Source organism: Talpa occidentalis, unplaced genomic scaffold, assembly GCF_014898055.3.
Source record: "Talpa occidentalis isolate TD23 unplaced genomic scaffold, MPIMG_talOcc4v2.1, whole genome shotgun sequence".
NCBI lineage: Eukaryota > Metazoa > Chordata > Mammalia > Eulipotyphla > Talpidae > Talpa > Talpa occidentalis.
This window is the reverse complement of record NW_026555331.1, coordinates 42,189,219-42,209,894: the sequence shown is the minus strand read 5'-3', so window position 1 is coordinate 42,209,894 and position 20,676 is coordinate 42,189,219. Positions and strand designations below refer to the sequence as shown.

Sequence of the window (20,676 nt, the reverse complement as noted above, 5' to 3'; positions counted from 1 at the left end):
ATCTAATTTTTGCTATTTAAGATCACTTGGCGAGGATTATTTGCTATATAAAAATAAATATTTATTTTTAATATAATTATATTCTATTATTAAAAATAATTTTATTTTTTATATACTGAGTTGTAGAATGTAATGCCATTATTTGCCTATTTTTTAAAAATTGCATCATTTTTAGTGAGGTAACATTGGGTTCAACACTGTATATAATTTAGGGATAAAGGTTTATGCGTCTTCAGGAATGTGTTCCACACTACACCCACAGTCAAAAAAGCACCATAGGGCCTCCCCGGTGGCGCAGCGGTTGAGCACTGGGTTTCAAAGCTGCCCGCAGCCCCTGCAGCGCCGGTTCGATCCCCAGCTGCTTCCCAGCCACTGGAGGCGGGTCCCACATGGTGCACAGACCTCTCCTGCCGCCCGCTGCTGCCCTCCGCAGTGTACTTCGGTCCTTGTGCAATAAATAAATAAATAAATAATAAATAAATAAATAGAAACTTTCTAAAAAAAAAAAAGCACCCATAATCCTCTACTACCTTCCTTTGGGTCCCCATCTCCATTTTCTTTCTATCCTTCCCCTTCCGTAGCCTCAGTTCTGTAGTGAGATTTCTAAGGTTTATTTTGATTTAGTTTTGTCTGTTCTTGTTTTTTCTTTTCTTTTTTTATATTCCTCACATGAATGAAAGTGTCTGATATTTACCTTTCTTCTTCTAACAGCCTGGTCTCCCATCCATGTTGTCACAAGACTTCATCTTTTTCTACAGCAGAGTAGTATTCCATTGGGCATATATGCTACAACTCCTTAATCCACTCATTTCTTGTTTGGCATTCAGGTTTCTTCCATAGCTTTCTATTGTATATAGAACTGCGATGAAAGTAACAATGTGTATATCGCCTTGAACTAGAGTTTTTTGTATTCTGATATAACCAAGGAGAGGAGTTATGGATCATATCACAAAATCTATTTTTAATATTTTGTAAAACCCCATACCATTTTTCATAGGAATTGGACCAGTCTACTTTCCCACCAACATTGCCTTTTCTCCATACCCTCACCTGTATTTGTTGTTCTTGATAGTTTTTGATATGGACCATTCTCACTGATGTCAGGTGGTATCTCTGTGATTTTGATTTGCATCCATAATGATAGGTGATGGTGAGCATCTTTTTGTGTGCCTGTTGGTGTCTGTATTTTTTTTTTTGGAGAAGTGTATAGATGTTAGCTATGTGTGTTTTTTTTTAATAGATGGTCTTTATTATGTTGAGCTATCTTTTATCCACATTTTTAGAGTTTTTATCTTTAATGAGTGGTGAATGCTTCTCTTGATAGGATCTTATGATTTTTTTTTCTTTTTTGATGTTGTGAATTATGATGATGTGTTACAAATATAGCCATCCTTGTATCCCTGGAATAAATCCAACTTAGTCATGACGTATGATCCTTTTAATATATTGTTCAATTTGGTTTGCTAAGATTTTGTTGAGGATTTTTAACATCTATGGTCATCAGGGATATTGGTCCATAGTATTCTTTCTTTGTTCTTTTAGTATCAGAGTGATATTAGTCTCCTAAAATGTGTTTGGAAGTATTTTTTTTTCCTAAATTTTTGTTTTATATATAGAGATGATGAGTTTGGCAATAAGTTGAGGTTTGTTTTTGCAGAGGATGTTAAATGATAATCTATTACAATAAAATGCATTACTATAAACTGGTAGAATGGTGTGTAAGATATTAGATACATCCAGAATTTAAGGTAACAAAGTAGAATTATACAACTGGCAGGTTGACATTGGAGTTCTGAAAGCGATTCACATAGAATTAAAGGATGGAGTTAGAGAAAGTATGTTGACATTTACAGTGAGAATTCAGAGTACAATTGTGCCTTCAAATTAAGTTTGACTCAGGGTCACTGTCAAAGGCAAGCTACTGGACTGGGTAAGTCGTCATAGGACTACAACTTCGTGTTTGCATGTCAGCCTTTTATCCCTGTCCAGAAATAAAATTTCAATCATGATAATTGTTTATTCTATAAGGAAACTCTGATTTTTCTGAAAATCTATGTCACATAAGAGGAAAGAGAAAATGGTATTTCTATAGCTGGGGTTATCATTGTTTGCCTGGAGTGGTAAGAGAGGTATCCACCAATGTAGTATAGAGCCAAAAGATGCATCTTTCATTTATTTTTTTCACTCAGTATGATTAAAATAGATTATATGAAGAAGTAAAAATTTTGTTTAAATACATATATACACTTTGGTTTTCTCCTTTTAATTTCTTGAGGTATGCAACAGCTCAAATCACAAAATTAGAAAATTATCAGATTACCTTTCCTTCAATCATAATCTTGAATAATTCATAAAGAAGCCACATAAATGTAGCTAGTCTGACACAAAACAAGGAAGCAGTGTAATCCTTGTTTTTAATGATGTCATTCTTTTAGTTTTTAATAGAAATACCTGGATACTTACAAAACTGCTCTTCAATATAAGGATGTATGTATAATATTGAGTATCCAACATTTTAGTAAAATAAAGTTTTAATATTCCAAGTTGTAATATTTAACAGCTTAATTTCAAACTTTCTGTGTTTCTTGGTTGCTCTTGATTTCAGAAGTAGCTGGTTTAAATGCATAGTGAGTATATTTTCAAGTACATCCAATTTGCATGCCTCTAAGACTACCACCACTTTGATGTCAATTTAGAAATGTGATTTTGAAATATCTTTAAATATGTATTAATTATTTTATAGCTATATGATTTTAAAATAGAGTTTTAATATAAAAATATATTTGTCACTGATAATGTATCAGTTAACTAATGTTCAACAATGATCATCAATGTCAAAGAGTATATACTCTTGTAGAAATTTTAGTTTTAACATAATGATTTCTTTAAATTATTAGACATTTTAAATGGTGATGCCGGACTAAAAAAATAGATGCTTAATAAATATTATTTATTTAATGAATAAATTTTTAAAGTCTTAAAAAATAAAACTGTAAGTGCTGACTAGAGTACTAAGAAATAAAAGTTTCATTGAGTTTAATTAAGCACGATTAAACACCCTGCCAAGCTCAGAAAACAGTTTTTAGAAATACTAGCAGTCCTTAGGCAACATAGGAGCCTTTAGTTAAATGAATTAAAAATGAGATTGAGAATAGAAATTTCAACACAGATGCCTACTCTATTAATTTGCTGATCATTGCTGAAAATTAGCTACACATCTGTTTTTGTGTATGTGTGAAACTGACATGTGTTATTGGTTCAATTAAAGTTAATGTACAGAATTAATTCTGACTAAATCCCTTATTTTCAAAATCATGATTTTCATGTTAAGTTTTCTAATTAAATTTCTGATTTTAATGCCTTTTTTTCCTCTTCCACAGCATTTAATGGAATTGTTAGTTTCTGATTAAAAGGTTCTGATAATGAAATAGCAATATGTCTACTTATTATAGAAATTATAGAAATAAAATTGCATGCTATCAACAGTAAATGGAGGTTACATTAATATATTCCATCATCGGCTCTTAGTCACATTGGGTTTTCTTTTTGTTGATAGAATAAGATGACTTAGTCTTCCAACTTGCTTTTGAAAAATTACGAGCCTCAAAAATAAAAGGAAATACAAATGTTTTGGTTATTCTGCAGGGCTGAATTTTGGGTAAATAAATCAAGAATTTATTAATAACCATTTGCTAAGTGATTATAAATGTTTTCCACTGCATCTGAAATGCAACTGTTCACTTTTTTGTTACTAATTTTCTTCTCAAGGAAATCACTAGTACTTAGGGATTTGAAGTTACTTGTTGCATAACTCTTGAAAAACTGCTAAAAGCCAGTGATAGCCACTCAATCTAATTATTTACCTTTTGACTATGGGTTTTTTGTTGTTGTTGTTGTTTTAGGATTAAAACAAGGTGAGCCAACCATGACTGGCAAAACACAGACCAGCAATGTCACCAATAAGAATGACCCAAAGTCCATCAACTCCCGTGTTTTCATTGGCAATCTGAATACAGCTATTGTCAAGAAAGTTGATATTGAAGCCATTTTTTCAAAATATGGAAAAATAGTTGGATGTTCAGTTCACAAAGGTTATGCATTTGTACAGTACATGAGTGAGCGACATGCAAGAGCTGCAGTGGCTGGGGAAAATGCCAGAATCATCGCAGGTCAACCACTTGGTAAGTCAAGCATAGTTATATATTTCACATTAGTGTTCTAGTTTCTGCATATATCTGGATATGGTCTTATTTTTAAAAACCAGCAACACCACAATATCTATACTTTAGTTAACCAATTAGATTTTTTGTATATTTATAATATATATTTTTACAGAATATTGTTATACATGTTTGTCCTATTTTTCTCTACAAATAATTATTGCTATATAGAAATATAGATTTTATTCACACTTCTCCTGTTCATTTCATTGAATGAATGGGTAGTGCTTTCCAAAGGACATTGATAAGTTTTTCATCTATCTGTTCTTTTCCATTTAACTTAATGTTCTTCCTCTATTTGGTTACCTTGATAGAAAAATTTTCTGACCTTTTTTGTTTTCTTTCTAAATGGAAATTTTTACTTTAGGCAACATCTGAGCCAGTATCAGGGAAATCTGCACTTATTGCTTGTATTCTGTTATTCTGAAATCAGCATATAATTGTAGAAATGCATTTAGTTTGTTTTTTAATGAATTGCCAATTTATGTCAATTAAAAGCCCGATTCATTTATTAATTAAACTGTAATTTTCTGGTGTCCCTCTTTCTTATCACACTCAATTGATCACTATTCTTTTGTGAAGAATGCAATGGGAAGAAGAAATATCAGCTCTAAAAATGTAGTGCCTTACCTAGAACAACCCAAAGGAAAAAAACGACACCAAATTACTTTGCTTTGAGAGGCACAGAATTAAATTGCGCTTCTAATAAGAAACAATTTCTCATTTGCGGTCATTCCTCTTGGATCCTCTCTTAGTTGTGTCCTCAGGTTAGTCTCTGAAGTATGTGTATTAATCAGCAGTAATCACTCTTTCTGCCTGAATTCAAGACAAAGACTCTTGTCCTTTAGTTGAAGTCTAGTCTTTACCTATATGTGCCTAAAACGAATGTCTCTTCATACAAAGAAAGTGCTTTATAACTTTACTTAATAACTTTACTTTTCACATCAAGTGTCTGAATATATCCACCTCTTAAATCATGTACCTAGAAATTCAGGCAAAGGCATATCTTCCCTATGGGAAGCTGGTTCCTCAATGAAATCTTAAAGAAGACTCTTAGTTTTCCAGGAGGCATAGCCACTTCATGTTAAACATTGTGCTTTTGATTTTGATGAGGGAAAAGTTAGGTTTAACAAATTACTTGCTTCTTTAATTTTCCTGATTCTCAAGTAAACCTTTGTGACTTGCAGGCCCTGCTAAAACCTGTAAACTCTTAATTTGAAGTAAATTGATTGTGGATCAAATAATAGCATTGTCATATGAAATTAATGTTAGCTTTATGTACCATGACCTAGCTAAACATTCTCCTTTCTCTGTACTGCACTGGGCTAGTACTTTATATTATTTAATCTCATATAAGTCATATGTAAGTATCTTCTTTTGAATAGGAACAATCTCTTCATATCACTCTATGTTAAAAACCTTTATGTGCAATTTAGAGATTAGGGTTAAATAGTTATAGTATCAGAAAAAATTAAACATCCTAATGTGAGATCTTATCATTCAATGAAGGTTGTAGCTGTAGTTTAAAATAAAAATAGACTATACACATGATTACATCTATAGATTATTAAATGGAAAATAGTTATTTTGATTCTGCAATTAGATGAGATGCTAAAAGGTGTTAATTTGGGTAGTAATTTATTGAAACATCTTTTATTGAAAGAAAATCTATCAGTAATTTGGTGGATGCATTAGTGTGATATAAAACTAGAAAAACAGGACACATGTTGAGTGCCCTCTGAAAGAGTTTAACTTTCAAATTATGGAAATAAAGAGGAAAAGTAAACAGAATGAGATGGGGGGAATATCCAGAACGATCCCCATAATACTGGGTTGCGTTCTCTCCTGAATATTGATACAGATCACTAGGTTGAGAGAGATTGATTTCTTAAGGGGAAAAGGGTTTTGTGTAAGTCACTGAGTTCAGGACTGAGTCTATTTATTAAGTGTATTTATCTACATGCCCTGAGGATACCCAGATATATTATCAGTAGAATCTGGATCAAACTAAGAATAGAGATTTGTGAGTCATCAACATAGATAGAGAAAAACTGTAGAACTGGATAAGCTCCCTCACAGAAAGAATAGGGAATGAGAAGAATATGGGCTGAAAATGGATCTGTGGACAAATCTTGGATCAATAAGCACCTTTCTGATAAGTACTCTGAAAATCTAAATCAAAACTCTTTTCTATGTAGCTATTTGATCCCTCTACTCTAAACTGTAGTTAGCATGGCCTCCCTAAACTTTCTGTATTAGATGACTACTTTGTTAGCCTTAGAGTTCTTAAGTCACTTGTCTTAAACTGCTAATTATCTCTAATCTTCCAAGGCCATATCTGTAAATGTTCTTATTGATGCTAATTTTTAAAAAGCTCATTTATGAGAACTTAAACACATTATTTAAGGCATAAATTTCTTCCTACATATAATCAAAGTCATCTGTCCAGCTAAGTAGCAGAGAAAGCTCTATCTACCTTGCCAACTTTCAGTGTCTGTCTTTCATAAAGCCATTGGCATGGATAGAAATATTCCTAGACTATTTGCAAATCAACCATGGCAGACCTACCCAGGGTGCTTTTACTCATGTGAGTACAGCATACCTGAGAAATAAAGGGCAAGAATTCCATATCCATGTTATGAAATATTCTGTATCTTTCTGGAAAAAAAATTAGCATAAAATTTTTAAGTATATATTTTACATTCTTTTCAAATTCATATAAAATAAGAAAGTATTATTTTAATTGATGAATCCTACCTAAAAATTATAGTGTGTAGAATAACTATGAGCTCAGAAATTGGAGCTCAAAGTACTAAAACTCTGATGTGAATTTTGAAAGTAAATCAGAGTGTAAGATCTTCATTAGTTTTTCCTCCCTAAGTGTTCTATGTTGACAAAGGTTCCTAATTTCTTTAACAGAATGCATGAAAATGCACCTTGAATTAGTTCAATGATGCATACATTTTATTAACATAACATGAACCTTAGGAATGTTTGTTTAAAAGCAAATTTTATTTCATGAAGTAATTTCCCTTTAAAAATATATAGAACATAAACTAATAACTAATATATTTTTTCCTTGGGGTTAGAGTCCTATATTTTTATTGTTCCAGAGCAATTAAATAAAAACAAACAAAGGACTTTTTTTAACTGTAAATAAGATATCCAGTTCCAGCTTTTTAAATTTATGATCAAAGCATATCCTAGATCTGATTGTTGGATATACATACTTATTTGGGGTACCTTTCTGTCCCCATTTTTATACTATTTTCTTTAAAGTTTGTGGCTTTATTAATTCTGAATTTTCTCATGCAATCTAAGGGGGCATTGACTTCATCCAAGCTGTGTTTCCAGGCTGTAGCACACGTTTCAAAATCACCTCTTCTTTTTCCTGTGATGGGTCTTCTCATTCCCAGATCACTGTAGCTATTTGGGTACATTTACCTGATAAATACACTTTATCTTATGTTTGGAGATACAATAATTGAGCACATTGAGCACATAATCCTTTTATGTGCTGGTTTTATAGTGTGGTTGTGCAGAGATGTATTGTTAGTATTACTGCCTTCCAAGCGCCCATCACAGCATAACTCATGGTACTATACAGAAAAGGAATCTTGATTGTAACTTACCTTAGTTGATTCTATACATTTTCAGTTTTTAAAACATCCTTTGCACAGTAGTAGAAAAAGATATATCTTTTTATCCCTGGTCTCCTGCCTTTGATATGTAATGGAAAATTGTTAAGCCTTCTCTGAAAAAGTAGAATTGATTGCATTTTGAATCACATTACTTGTGGATCTAGCTATAAACTACTCTGAATCCTTTTTGAAGAAAACACAATTTCTATCATGTAAAACTCCTTACAAATGTGTTTCTGAATTTGATATCTAAAAATCAAAATTTAAAAGGCATATCCTCTTAGTATTTCATTAACTTTGGATTCTAAGTGTTGTTAATATTGGAAATACTTCTTACACTGTTACTCTAAATTTATTTGTTGGAAATTTTTTTCTCATAAATACTACATGAAAGGTAAAACAAACTTTGAAATGTTTAGTATTAATAATTTTTATGAGAGGTCACACATAAAGTGTCCTTTTCTATCAAAATGCCATGCAGAGGCTGGAAACTATGCCTAGATCATTGCCAATTTCTGCTGATTACACTGGCTTGATTATGCACATGCTATAAATAAACATTTGTAATGTCTGTATTTTTAGATTATTTCACTGCTATGATGCTTACAGAAGACACAGTTTATGAAATTAAGAAGGCAGTTACTAGAACTAGGAAGAACCAAACCTTAAATAATTGATCTATGCAAATTATTTTTGCTCTAAAACCTGCCATTGAGAAGCAATATCTAGCTTGGAAAAAATAATCCTTAAAAAATAGAATTAAATAAAATGCATTATAAATATCTTGACAATGTTGAAGGAATTCAAAGGAGAAACATGGTAAATAGAGATTGTTAAATTTATTTTTTTGAAGATTTATTAATTTATTCATACAAGAACTGGGGTACAGGCCAGAGGCATGGGGTGGGGGGTTGAGAGGATTCACCAGAGCCAGAGCGGAGAACAGAACAGGCAGATTGAGTGAAATACACTGCTGAGGGGAGCAGCGGGCGAGTCAGGAGAGGTCTGTTGTGCCATGTGGGCTGCTCCCTGGCTGGGGATTGAACTAGTGCTGCTGTGGCTGCAGATATCTTCATAGGTTGCCTCTTAACCCCTTGCATGACCAGGGAGGCCTGATATTGTTAAATTTAAATTTAAATTTGATCATAAAGGAAGTAATAGAAATGCATTAGTAGGGAGGAAGCTATTGGAAAGAGAGTAAGAAGAAAACAAACAAATGGTTTAAACAATCCATCAAGTATGCTCTATGAGTAATGGATTTTAAATGTGTATTTATCCCAGATATCATTCTGTATCCTGAGTTATCTTTTCAAAATTCAAATTCAATTATGTCACCCTCTGATAAAAACTTTCAGGGCCTCCCTGGTGGCGCAGCAGTTGAACACTGGGTTGCGAAGCTGCCACAGCCTCTGCAGTGCCTGTTCTATCCCTGGCTGCCAGGCAAGGGTCCCACATGGCGCACAGACCTCTCCCGCCATGCCTGCTGCTCCCCTCAGGAGTGTACTTCATCAGTCTGCCTGCTTTGCTCTCCCCTCTGGCTCTGGTGAATTTTCTCACTATCCCCCGCTTCTGACTGTACCCAGTGCTTGTATAAATAAATAAATAAATCTTTAAAAAAAAAAAAAAAAAACTTTCAGTGATTTCTCATTGTGTTCAGAAAAAAGAGTGGAACCCATGCTGTGTCCCAGCAGTTTCTACCTGTTTTGCTTCTTACTCATCTGCAGATTCATTTCATATCATGGCCCTCTCAGCCATGCTTCAGCCTCCATCTTTTTTTTTTTTAATTTTTTCCATGTTAACATAAAACTTTTCTTTTCTTTTTCTTTAAATTTATTCTTATATTGGTGTTCATTTTTGTATAGTAATTGGTTTCTACCCTCAGGTGTAATCTCTGAAGTTCTCCCACTATTTTATCATTCGTGAACCATCACCATAGTCCCCTATGCTCTTCCCTCCCCTGTTGTGAACCCTTTCCATCCCCCTCCCTTGCTGTATGCCTCACATCTATGGTCAGCTTCCAAGTTTTGTTTTTTCTATTTTTTCTCTCTCAGTTTCTCTATAATCCACATATAAGTGAAACCATTAGATATTTATCTTTTTTCCTTCTGACTTATTTCACTTAGCATAATCCTTTCCAGTTCCATCCATGTTTCCACAATGGCATGAGTTTGTCTTTTTTAATTGCTGAGTACTAGTCCATTGTGTATATGTACCACATCTTTATTTAGATCCATTCATTAAACTCCGTCTAAATTAACATCTGTCAGTTCCTGGAACAAGTCATCCTTTTTCTCTCAACAGAGACTTTGCAAAAGTTGTTGACCCTGTAGAGCATCTTCCCCACCAAGTTCCCTACCTCATTTCTCATTTCTTTACTCTTTTTTTTCAGCTTCCTTCAGATCTCAATTCAGATGCCATTAACTTAGTAAAATCTAATACAATTTCACAAATCCATATGAAAGTTTGAGTTCCCATGCTAGCATGTATCTGCTTTTCTTTTTTATATATTTTATTGTATTGTATACATTTTTATATCATTTTTCATTTTTGCGCAATGTATGCATTTTCATCTTGGTTATAGTCCCATACATTTCCCAGCCCCACCTTGTTTTGATCCTACTCCCTCCTCCCCACCCTGTTGTGTCTCTGGTTCATAGTTGCTTGTTGCTTGTTGATTTTGATTTTTACTTTATTAGAATTATGTTTTTTCCTGGTCCCTTATTTAGGTTTGCTAAATTCCTGCTATGAGTGACTACCTTTCAATCATATTTTTATATTTAGTAATTTTTAACTAGTATCACTTCCTTCCCCTTCTAGATTAAGTTTCTTGAGCCCTGCCTATCACTGTTTATATTAATCCTCTTAGCACCTAGTGAGTTAACACCTGGTGAGAGCTAGTATTTCCTTACTAGTATGTGCTTGATGGATGGTCGAATGTCTAGAGAAGTGAATGGATATCACTAAAGGGCTTTTTCCCCCTATTGAAAAGAGCAACGCAAGATGAAGCCCAAAGAAGGAGGGAAAAGGGGGGAATAGGAGGTGGAGGAAAAGGAAAAGGATAAAGAGACAAAATAAAAACATGGGAGAGGTGCAATTGCAAGTTCCATGGACAGAGAGCTCTTTACCTGCAGTTTAGGTTTGCTGTAAAAAGAAAATGAAAGAAAGAAAGAAAAAGAGAAAAAGAGAAAGAGAGAGAGAGAGAGAGAAAGAGAAAGTTACTGTGCTTTCTTCCTAGGATTACTAGGTATTCAGTCTCTCAAAGGGCACACAACCAAGAGTAGCTATTCAATAAGCCTGATTAAAATTTTTGTAAATATAATCCAGTCTTTAAAAAGCAGCAAATCTTAATGCATATTTTATTCAAAGTTTATAGTAATTGATATATTCATTGAATAAAAAAGATTTGTTCATTGAAAACCTTCTCTACATTCCTTAAAATATCATCATTTCATAGTTCTTGCTTATTACTAGTTGGGTATTTGCACAGTAATTCATCATTGTCAGAGCTCTTTCAAGCACAGATTATCTTCTTTGATTCTTCCAACAATGATGAGAAGTCAGTAATATGAGTATGCATATTCTGCTGGTAATAATTGAAGTTCAGAGAAATTGACTTGCTCTATATCACACAAATGGTGGTATAGAATATCAAACACATATTTTAACCCTAATTATTTTAACTATTCTTGCCAGAAGTTCTTTTCATAGCAATTGATCAGTAAAGTGACTATGCACTTTCTCATCCATGCTGGGATACTTCTGAGAGTGAGAGTGGATGCTTATGTTTGATATCATGCCTAGCCAGGATTATCCTGGACATACTGGAATGTATGATCCTTATTTTATTGCATTGCACTAGATGGAGACTTGTCAGTTTATTTGATCTTTCCAATAAGACAAATACTGTATAGCTTGTTAAAGTCTACCCAATTTCATATCAGATAAATCCTAACATTTTAATAGTACATAAAATAGAAATTGTATTCTTCCTGATATAAAATATAAACAGTGCCATGAAGAGGAGATAGAGTGGGGATGGAGCCTCTATCTTTCTCCTTCATCCAGAACATAAACTTAGTAGAAGTTCTCTGGGATTAAAAACTACACTGATATTTAGTGCAATTGTTACAAGTTACTTGCTAAATATTTTATATGTATTATTTTTGTTCTATTGTAATTAGCATTCGTTTGGTTACATAGTCCTGTATTTTGCACTCTTTGGTGACCTCTCTGTAGCATTACAGAACTTTAGATCAGTGTTTCCTAACTTGGCATTATTGAAATTGGACTTTTGTTTGGGGATCTATCCTGTGCATTGTAGTATAGTTAGTGTCACTGGTAATAGTAGGAAGTGGAAACTTCTACCTACTAGTTGCCAGTATCACCCTGTCCATGTAATGACAACCAAAAATGTGTCCAGCTATTTCCAAATTTCCTCTAAGGGGCAAAATCTCCCATGATTAAGAATGATTAAAGTAGTCATTTGCATTTTTTTGATAATAACTTATAATTTATAAAAAAGTATTTTTTTTATTTTGTCCAAAAAAAAAAACTATGTATGTGCATTTCAGAACAATTATAACAATGTGTTTACTTACCACTATATCACCAGTGTGTTTTAATCCTTAAAAACAAAAATGCCAGGAAATATTGATGTTTGTATAGTTGACATGTTTGATGTGCTCACTGATTTTAAACAAAAAAGGAATTGTGTCTTAAAGCCTCTTTCTCCTCACATCTTTAGTATTATGCCTTTTAGAGATGTCATCCCCTGCCCCTGCCCAGTACAACCTTCCATTCAGAAATTTCAGATAATCACTAGAAAAAAAAACCTTGTAAAAGTGTGCTGTAAAAATTTTTAGTTCTCAAACTACTCAGCTTCAGGATGATATTCAAATATGTATTATTCAGCAATACCACTAAAAGCTTCCTAAAGCAAAGACAGCATCCCTAGCTGATGTTTTCTCTAACAAATACATTCTAAAATTCATCAATCCTACTCCATTTTGTTAAATAATGTTCTCCTGGATATGCCTTGAGGTACAAATTTGATGCAATGTCTGAACATCTAGTAAAGACAGATTGACAGAGAGCCTGTGCAGGAATGATGAGTATGGATGATCACATTGGATAATAGAGCCCATGCAGAATCCTGTGAGAAGTGCACAAGTCTTATGAGGGATTCTCAGTTAAGAAACTCTTATAGAAAACATCCAAGGAATGCTACCAGTAATAAAGAATATTTTTAGCAAGGCACCAATAGATCAACCTGTTACCATTTGTACATGTTACAGGGCAGGGAGAGGGGCACCCCAAGAACCCCAAACCTGCCTGCTCTGTATAGGTTCTGTCATCTGCCAATCAAGACAAAGCATAAAGACCTCTAATGGAAAGGAACTTTAATACAATTAGTATGCAACAAAGAAAAGACAAAGAATATAGTTTCCAAATCAAGTACCCAAAGTTACCCGTCCCCTTATGGGTAAAAGTCCAGTCAAACAGGATTGGCCCAAAGCAAGTCCCAAAAGCCTGACACAAGTCTAAAGCACCTTCAGGCAGGGACCAATAGAAAAGGGTCAGGAACAGTAAGACAAGTCTGGGAGGGAAAGAGCAAAATCAAAATCAAGATAAAAGCTGCCATTGTTAACCTCCCAACAGGTCTCTCACCCACATCTGTCTCATCAGTCCAGGACCAAGAAGCAAGTGCAGCTTCTTCACATGTCTCTCTGTTCCATGTGCCTCCTCTAGGTCTCCTGGCTCTCCATCCTGCTTTCTTCCTTCTCCAGTCTCCTCTCCAGCTTCTTCTCCCTGCTCACTCCACCCTCCTTTGGGGGGGGGGTGCAGGTAACCTGGAACATCCCCCTTTTTGGGGGGACCACACTGTTACATACTGATAAAATAAAATAAGAAAAAAAAAATAGCTTTTGCCTCAATGTCTAAAGAACTTACTTTCTCCACTTGATAGTTTGGCAAAACTTTCTCTTCCAGAGATATAAATCATAAGTTAATCCTTCAGCTACCTTGAACATTAACTGCAACGATAATATGAATTTTGAATTAGTAAACTGTTGAATTTTTTGAAACTATTTACCAGGGCAGATTCCCTTCTGCCACCACTTAAGAAATGTCCAACACTTTGCTATGTTTTGAATAGCCATTTTTCACAAACTTTTATATTATACAGACATTCAAAATAATTATCAATCATAAAATGTTATATTTAGATGGCCATTATATTTGTTTTCAAAAATCTGTAAGGACTGTAAAGAGTATGAGTGGTATACATGAGTAGACAAGTAAAGAATTACTTATGAAAGAGCATTCAGTTTAATAAGTCACTTTTATTTTCTCGTCTATGTTTGCTGAGGTAATGTTCCCATTCTAAAACAGTGGATATACTAATAATGTTGTTATTTTTATGTTAGTTTCATTCATCAGCCTCAAAGAAGTTCAAGATTCACTGTTTTATTTAAAAAATTATCTTGCCAGCATCCTTCAATGTAGCAAATAATTAATTTTACTAATCCCATTTTACAAATTAGGAAATCCATTAATGTTTGTCTCTTCAAGAGAACATGCTTTTATGAAGATAAAATAAATGCCTTGTAATTTCTTTCTAACATTTTCAAATTTACTATAAAATATCCTTAATTTTACTATCCAAAGTATACATATAATACCTGCTAATTGTTTGAGACGCCTTAATCTTCTTCTTCCGTCCATCTTCATCCTCATCCTCCAGTGCTTTCAGATAATACTTATTAAAACACTGTGGGCTGCAAAGAACAATACACATTTCATGTTTTCAGTAATTAACAGAGCTTCTTTATATGCTGTAAACAAATGCTAATTAGCAAACTTCCTTGATAGCGTGAATTATAGTGCTAATGGTCTGTCAGCCAGGGAAATACATGAGCCCTCATATGTTAGAAAACCTGAGGTATTTTCTCTACATCTCTAAAACTGCTTATTGACTCAATGACCAAATCTAAATTAATGAAAACAATGGTAACTACTGTTCATAAACAGTTTCTTCATTGAGACTACGAGCAATAGAAAGATTATATTAGTTCTAATTTACTCTCTAGAATAAAACTAGACACAATATTAGATAAAATACAGAACCTAAATTTATCCTTTAATCTTGCTAATATCTATGAGTCACTTGTGATTGACTTCTGAACGTATACTGATAAAATTATTCTTTCAACAATGTTAGATACATGTCAACACACATTAAACTCTAAAGGGGCATAGAAACACAATGGCATATCAAAATTATATTAAGTTGAAGTAAAGCAAACTTTAAACTAATGCAGTACAATAAATGACTGCCCTTGGAAAATGTTCTAATTGTATATTAAAATGTGTATACATAAAATAATATGGAAATGAAAGTGGCAAATACAAGATAAAGTATGATATGATGCAGCTCCCATAACATAAAATAATAAAGTATTGTAAGTTTGTGGGTAATTGTGGAGTAAAATGAGCACATTTGATACAGTAGAAGGTAGAAGATAATAAGATAAACCACATTGGAATGCAAAACACCAAGTACTACAGGACTTTTAAAAGGGATACAGTATTGTTAAGGTTTTTGCAGGAGGTCTTTTGGGAAAAGCAGATTTGAACTTAAAGACCTTAGGAAGAATCAATCTAAACTAGGTGGCAAAAATTAAAAATATGAATCCTCAAGAAATTCCTGGGCATCACAAGTCCTAATTTAAATTGAAACTAAAATGCAGATATTGAATGTAAAACTGTCATTTTTTTTTATTTTAAGGTATTTTTTTTATAAATTTTATTTTTATATTCCCCATACAATTGCAACCCCCTTATTTTGACCCCAATCCCTCCCCTCCCCGCCCCCCGCCCCCCATAGAGTGTCTCTGGTTCATAGTTGTTTGTTGATTTTGATTTTCACTTTATTATAGTTATTCATTCTCCTGGTCCCTTATTTAAGTTTTCTAGATTCCTGCTATGAGTGAGACCATCCAGTATTTTTCTTTTTCTTTCTGGCTTATTTCGCTGAGCATGATCCCCCTTCCAGCACCATCCATGTTGCTGCAAATTGCATGTGTTTATCTTTTTTGAATGCTGAGTAATATTCCATGGTATAGATATACCATGTCTTCTTGATCCAGTCATATATTTTTGGGCATTTGGGTTGTTTCCAAAGCTTAGCTATTGTAAATAGTGCTGCTATAAACATAGGGGTGCAGGTGTTCTTTGGAATTGATGTTTCTGTGTCCTTTGGGTAAATACCTAGGAGTGGAATTGCTGGATCATATGGAAGCTCTATGTTTAGTAGGTCAAGAAATCTCCACACAGCTCTCTATAGTGGTTGGACCAGTTTGCACTCCCAAACTGTCATATTTTTTGAAAAAATGGTGGCTAGAGTCTAGAATCTAGGCTCTGGGCTGATGCTTCCTATATCAGAGTCCTAGCTTTCCTCTTATCAGCTATGTGATAGTGGGCAAGTTCTAAAGGTCTGGGTGTTATTCTTTAGTCTATAAAATGGAGATAATCATAAAAGGATTCACCTAATAGAGCTGGTATAAAGATTAAATACAGCAACATATGTAAAATGCTCAAAACATTGCCTGAGATATAAAAGCGCTATCAATATCAAAGGAGAGTAGAAGGTCTAAACATTCTATTATGTGCTAATGCTTAATGGGTTACAAAACCTTTCTTAGGATGACTTCACTTTCCTGAAGATGTTTTACTCAACTTTATTCTTTCTTGACTGTGGTTTCTTCATACATGGGGAGAGCATGAGTTACAAGTGCCCAAGGAGGTCAAATATTCATTATAATTTAGATTTTTCTGCCCTGCTGAAGAAATCTTTCCCTACTGCATAATAATGGAAACATCTTCCTAGGGGACTTTTTTATTTGTTTATTATTTATATTTACATTTTAGTAATTTTGGAATTGTATTTTTTGTTTGGTGCCAGTTATTCAGAACAAATCCCATTTGTGCATTCTGATTTTCTTGGAAAATATTTTATATTCTTCCTATAATAATAATGTTCTAATAGTGACACTGCCTGAGAGTTAATTTCTAGACTTAATTTTAGTGGTACAAGCTCTTTGCCTAGTGTTGCTAAGTTTAAAGAATTTTTAAAAGACATTTTATAAATATATAAAAGACACTTCATAAATATAAATATATAAACATGAATTGTCAAAAATGAGAAATAGTAGATATTTTTGAGGTAGAAGAGCAAAATAGGAAAAGTGATAATTTGAGACTGAAGTAAAATGATTTTTAATAGAGGTAGCATTGTATTGTAAAATAATTTTTTAATAGAAGTAGCATTGTATTACAACATTATACAGGTCAAGAGTTCATCTTTGAGATAAATGTGTATCTGCTATATTAAGGTCACCGCTAAAAGTCCAAATCTATCCTCCACCATTGTCCCCTTTTTCCTGACTCAACCCACATCTCCAGTCCCTGCTTCCACCTTTCCTTCCCTTCTTGTTACCAGTAATTGGTCTTGTAATTCAAAAGAAAATTAACTTTTTAATAGGCTTTCTATTTTTCTCTTTTTCACAGAGAAAGGTGTATGTTTGGGGGTAGAGTAATTTAAATGTGCATATTAAATTATATCAAACATCTTTTTAACATTTATTGAGATGATCATATGACTTGACTCTAATAGTGATGCATTATTATGTATTAATGGACTTTTAAATATGGAACCTTCCTTGGATTACTAGAATAAAACCTACCCTACCTCATTTTCCTTTGGTTTAGTTGTTGAAGGTTATATTTGTAAGTTAAAAAAAATACATTGATGGTTATTTTCTTTCAGCACTTTAAAGATGCCCAAGAAGTACTAATATAGGTTATAGTAAATATATTTTCTTTAAATTGAACAACTTGCTAATATAACCATTAAAATTGAATCAAAGTATATGGAAAATATACAGCAAAATGTATTTGCTTTAAATTCATGCCATGATATTGAAAATGCTTATAAGTTCTAGATTTCAAATTATATTAAATCATTCCTAACCACTAATTGTTAAAAATGAAAATATAATGTCTATGTAGACTTAATTAACATGTTTATTTTCTTAAAAAATAAAATATTTGGTTTTTATGCACCTTTATACCTTATTTTGTAAAAACAGAAGTAGGTTTATATTATAGCAGAAATAATGTAGTTCTTTAGAAATTCATAAGAACATTTCATTACTTCAGGGCATAAAAATTATAAAGTTCCTAAAAATACTATTACTCTCAATTTTTTTCCAAATTAAAAATAAATCAAATCTTTTTTTTTTTTAAAGATTTATTTATTTATTTATTTATACAAGCACTGGGTAAAGTCAGAAGCGTGGGAGGGTGAGAGAATTCACCAGAGCCAGAGCGGGGAGCAGAGCAGGCAGGAGGCGGCAGGAGCGGGCGGCAGGAGAGGTCTGCGGCCATGTGGGACCCTCCTCCGGTGGCCGGGGAGCAGCCGGGGATCGAAATGGCGCTGCAGAGGCTGCGGGCTGCTTCGCAACCCAGCGCTCAACTGCTGCGCCACTGGGGAGGCCCAAAATAAATTAAATCTTACTACAAAATATAAAAGCTTTTCAAGTTCCTTAGTGGATTTTTACTTATTAAGTGTAAAATATAAAAGAACCATACGTACAACAATGATTGTTTCAAGGTAAGAAAATAATTATTTTATTGCAATTAAATCCTTGTCCTGTAACTGTTACTCATGGTGTAAACATCACCTAATATTGAAAACAGAAATTTTATTAAATTTAAACTTAATGTATTTATTATAATTTCCTGTTTTATTAATTTTATTGAGATTTATATTTCTACCAAAAAAATCTAGAAAAGAATACAAATTTATATGAAATAAACCATTTTGAAATGGTGACAGATCCATCCAGGTTTTTTGACAATATACATTGTATTATTTCAGTTTACAAACTTTTAAAACGGAAAACAAGCTTTAATTATTTCCATTAACAACTGTCAACATAGTTTTGCTGCTTTGAAAATGGCAATTAGACAAACTCTACCTCAGAATCATTTAAATCCAGATTCAGCTATAGTTCATGGAATGAACCGACTGTTTGACCTATATGTGCTTGAGAATATGATAATGAGTAAGAGGAAGTTGAGATGGGATAAATGTCCTCTCTGAAAGGCAATTCTTGAATTAAAATGTTAAATAAATAATTGATAGAATTGGTAGATAAGCCATAGCTAGAGCAAGAAAAATCTATATGGAAAAAAAATTCAAAAGTGGGTAATATATAGAGATATTTAAGGCAGTGAACAATGTTATTGAGGAGCAAGGAAAGATAATTCTAGAAAGATAGTGGGGGCACACTGGGAACAGAGGCCACATTTGGTTTGGTCATCATGGTCTCCCCATTTTCTAGGCTAGTGTTGGTGTTAAATAAATCTTTGTTAAAGTAAATTCATGTTATTCCTTCCATGGTTGTCAACCAGAATAGTAACTGTGTAAATGAAAAGAAATCATTTAAAAACCTTCATTTATCCTCAATTCTGCTTTGAATGTTTACTGCGAAGGGAATAAAACATTGCCCTGGTTCTGCAGATCTTCACATTTTTCTGGAGGCTAAGAATGATGGGGAGATTATATATATATATATATATATATATATATATATATATATAAAATATATATAATTATATATGTATATAATTTCAGTTATTGATAAGCTCACAAGTAGAGTTATGAATAAAGTAGAGTAATTCCATCAGAAACTTGTAGTAGAGGAAGTATTTTATGGCTTGGTTATCAGATATAGAAAAAATATAAGAGAAAACAAGTTTGAAAATCACTTCAAAGTTGAGCAGAACTAAGAGCAATGTTGTTTTAGGAATTTCTGAGGGAACGGAAATAAGATGATTTCACTTTCAATTAAATATAGAATACTTTTTTCTTAGTTTTACCTTTTATGCAAACTAGAGTAAGATGTGTATTTATTTGGGAAATGAGGATACAATGGTAGTTATGTCCAAGTGAGGCCTTTGTTGGTGATTAACTAGATTTTCTGTCTCCCAATACGTCCTCATTCATGTAAACAAACTGTTGCTTATATGATAAAACACCCAGCCTAACTTTGCAGATAACAGTCCCACATATAAGCTAAAGCAAACTATCCTGTTCTGGTATCTGTAACTCCTTTTTTTTTTTTTTTTTTTTTTTGACCAAACCTTCTCTGGTCTTTTCATCTTGGGTATCTTCTGATTTTGGAACTTTGTTTTGACTTTGTCTTCCTAATCAGAGCCTAATATTTGTTCTTCATATCATCACTGTTGACATTTTGTTGTAGCTTCACATAGTGGAGTGGTCAAGTTGATAGTGATCCTGTTCATCACTTCACATTAAAAATATTTTCATCAGGGCCTCCTGGTGGCGCAGCGGTTGAGCGCTGGGTTGTGAAGCTGCCCGCAGCCTCTGCAGTGCCGGTTCGATTCCCGGCTGCTCCCTGGCCACCAGAGGAGGGTCCCACATGGCGCGCAGACCTCTCCTGCCGCCCGCTGCTCCCCTCAGCAGTGTACTTTGGTCCTTCTGCCTGCTCTGCTCCCCGCTCTGGCTCTGGTGAATTCTCTTGCCCTCCCGCACTTCTGACTGTACCCAGTGCTTGTATAAATGAATGAATGAATGAATAAATAAATAAATAAATAAATAAATCTTTTAAAAAATATTTTCATCAAATCATTTTATGCAAGAAGGAGTGTTTGAAATCAGCAAGTTATTATATTTAAATAGTCCTCAATATAATAGTGATACCAGGGAAGCAGCTAGTGAATAAAGTGGT

The 20,676-nt window shown here is 33.4% G+C and overlaps 1 protein-coding gene across 14 annotated transcripts in view; it reads left to right on the top strand.

Moving 5' to 3' along the window:
• RALYL (RALY RNA binding protein like) overlaps positions 1-20,676 on the top strand; it is a 610,187-nt gene that overhangs the window by 290,349 nt on the left and 299,162 nt on the right. For all 14 annotated transcript variants that reach the window (XM_054692165.1, XM_054692166.1, XM_054692159.1 and 11 more), the window contains one exon: positions 3,903-4,181. In XM_054692165.1, the coding sequence (XP_054548140.1) occupies positions 3,903-4,181 (279 nt within the window). The remainder of the gene's footprint in view (positions 1-3,902; positions 4,182-20,676) is intronic.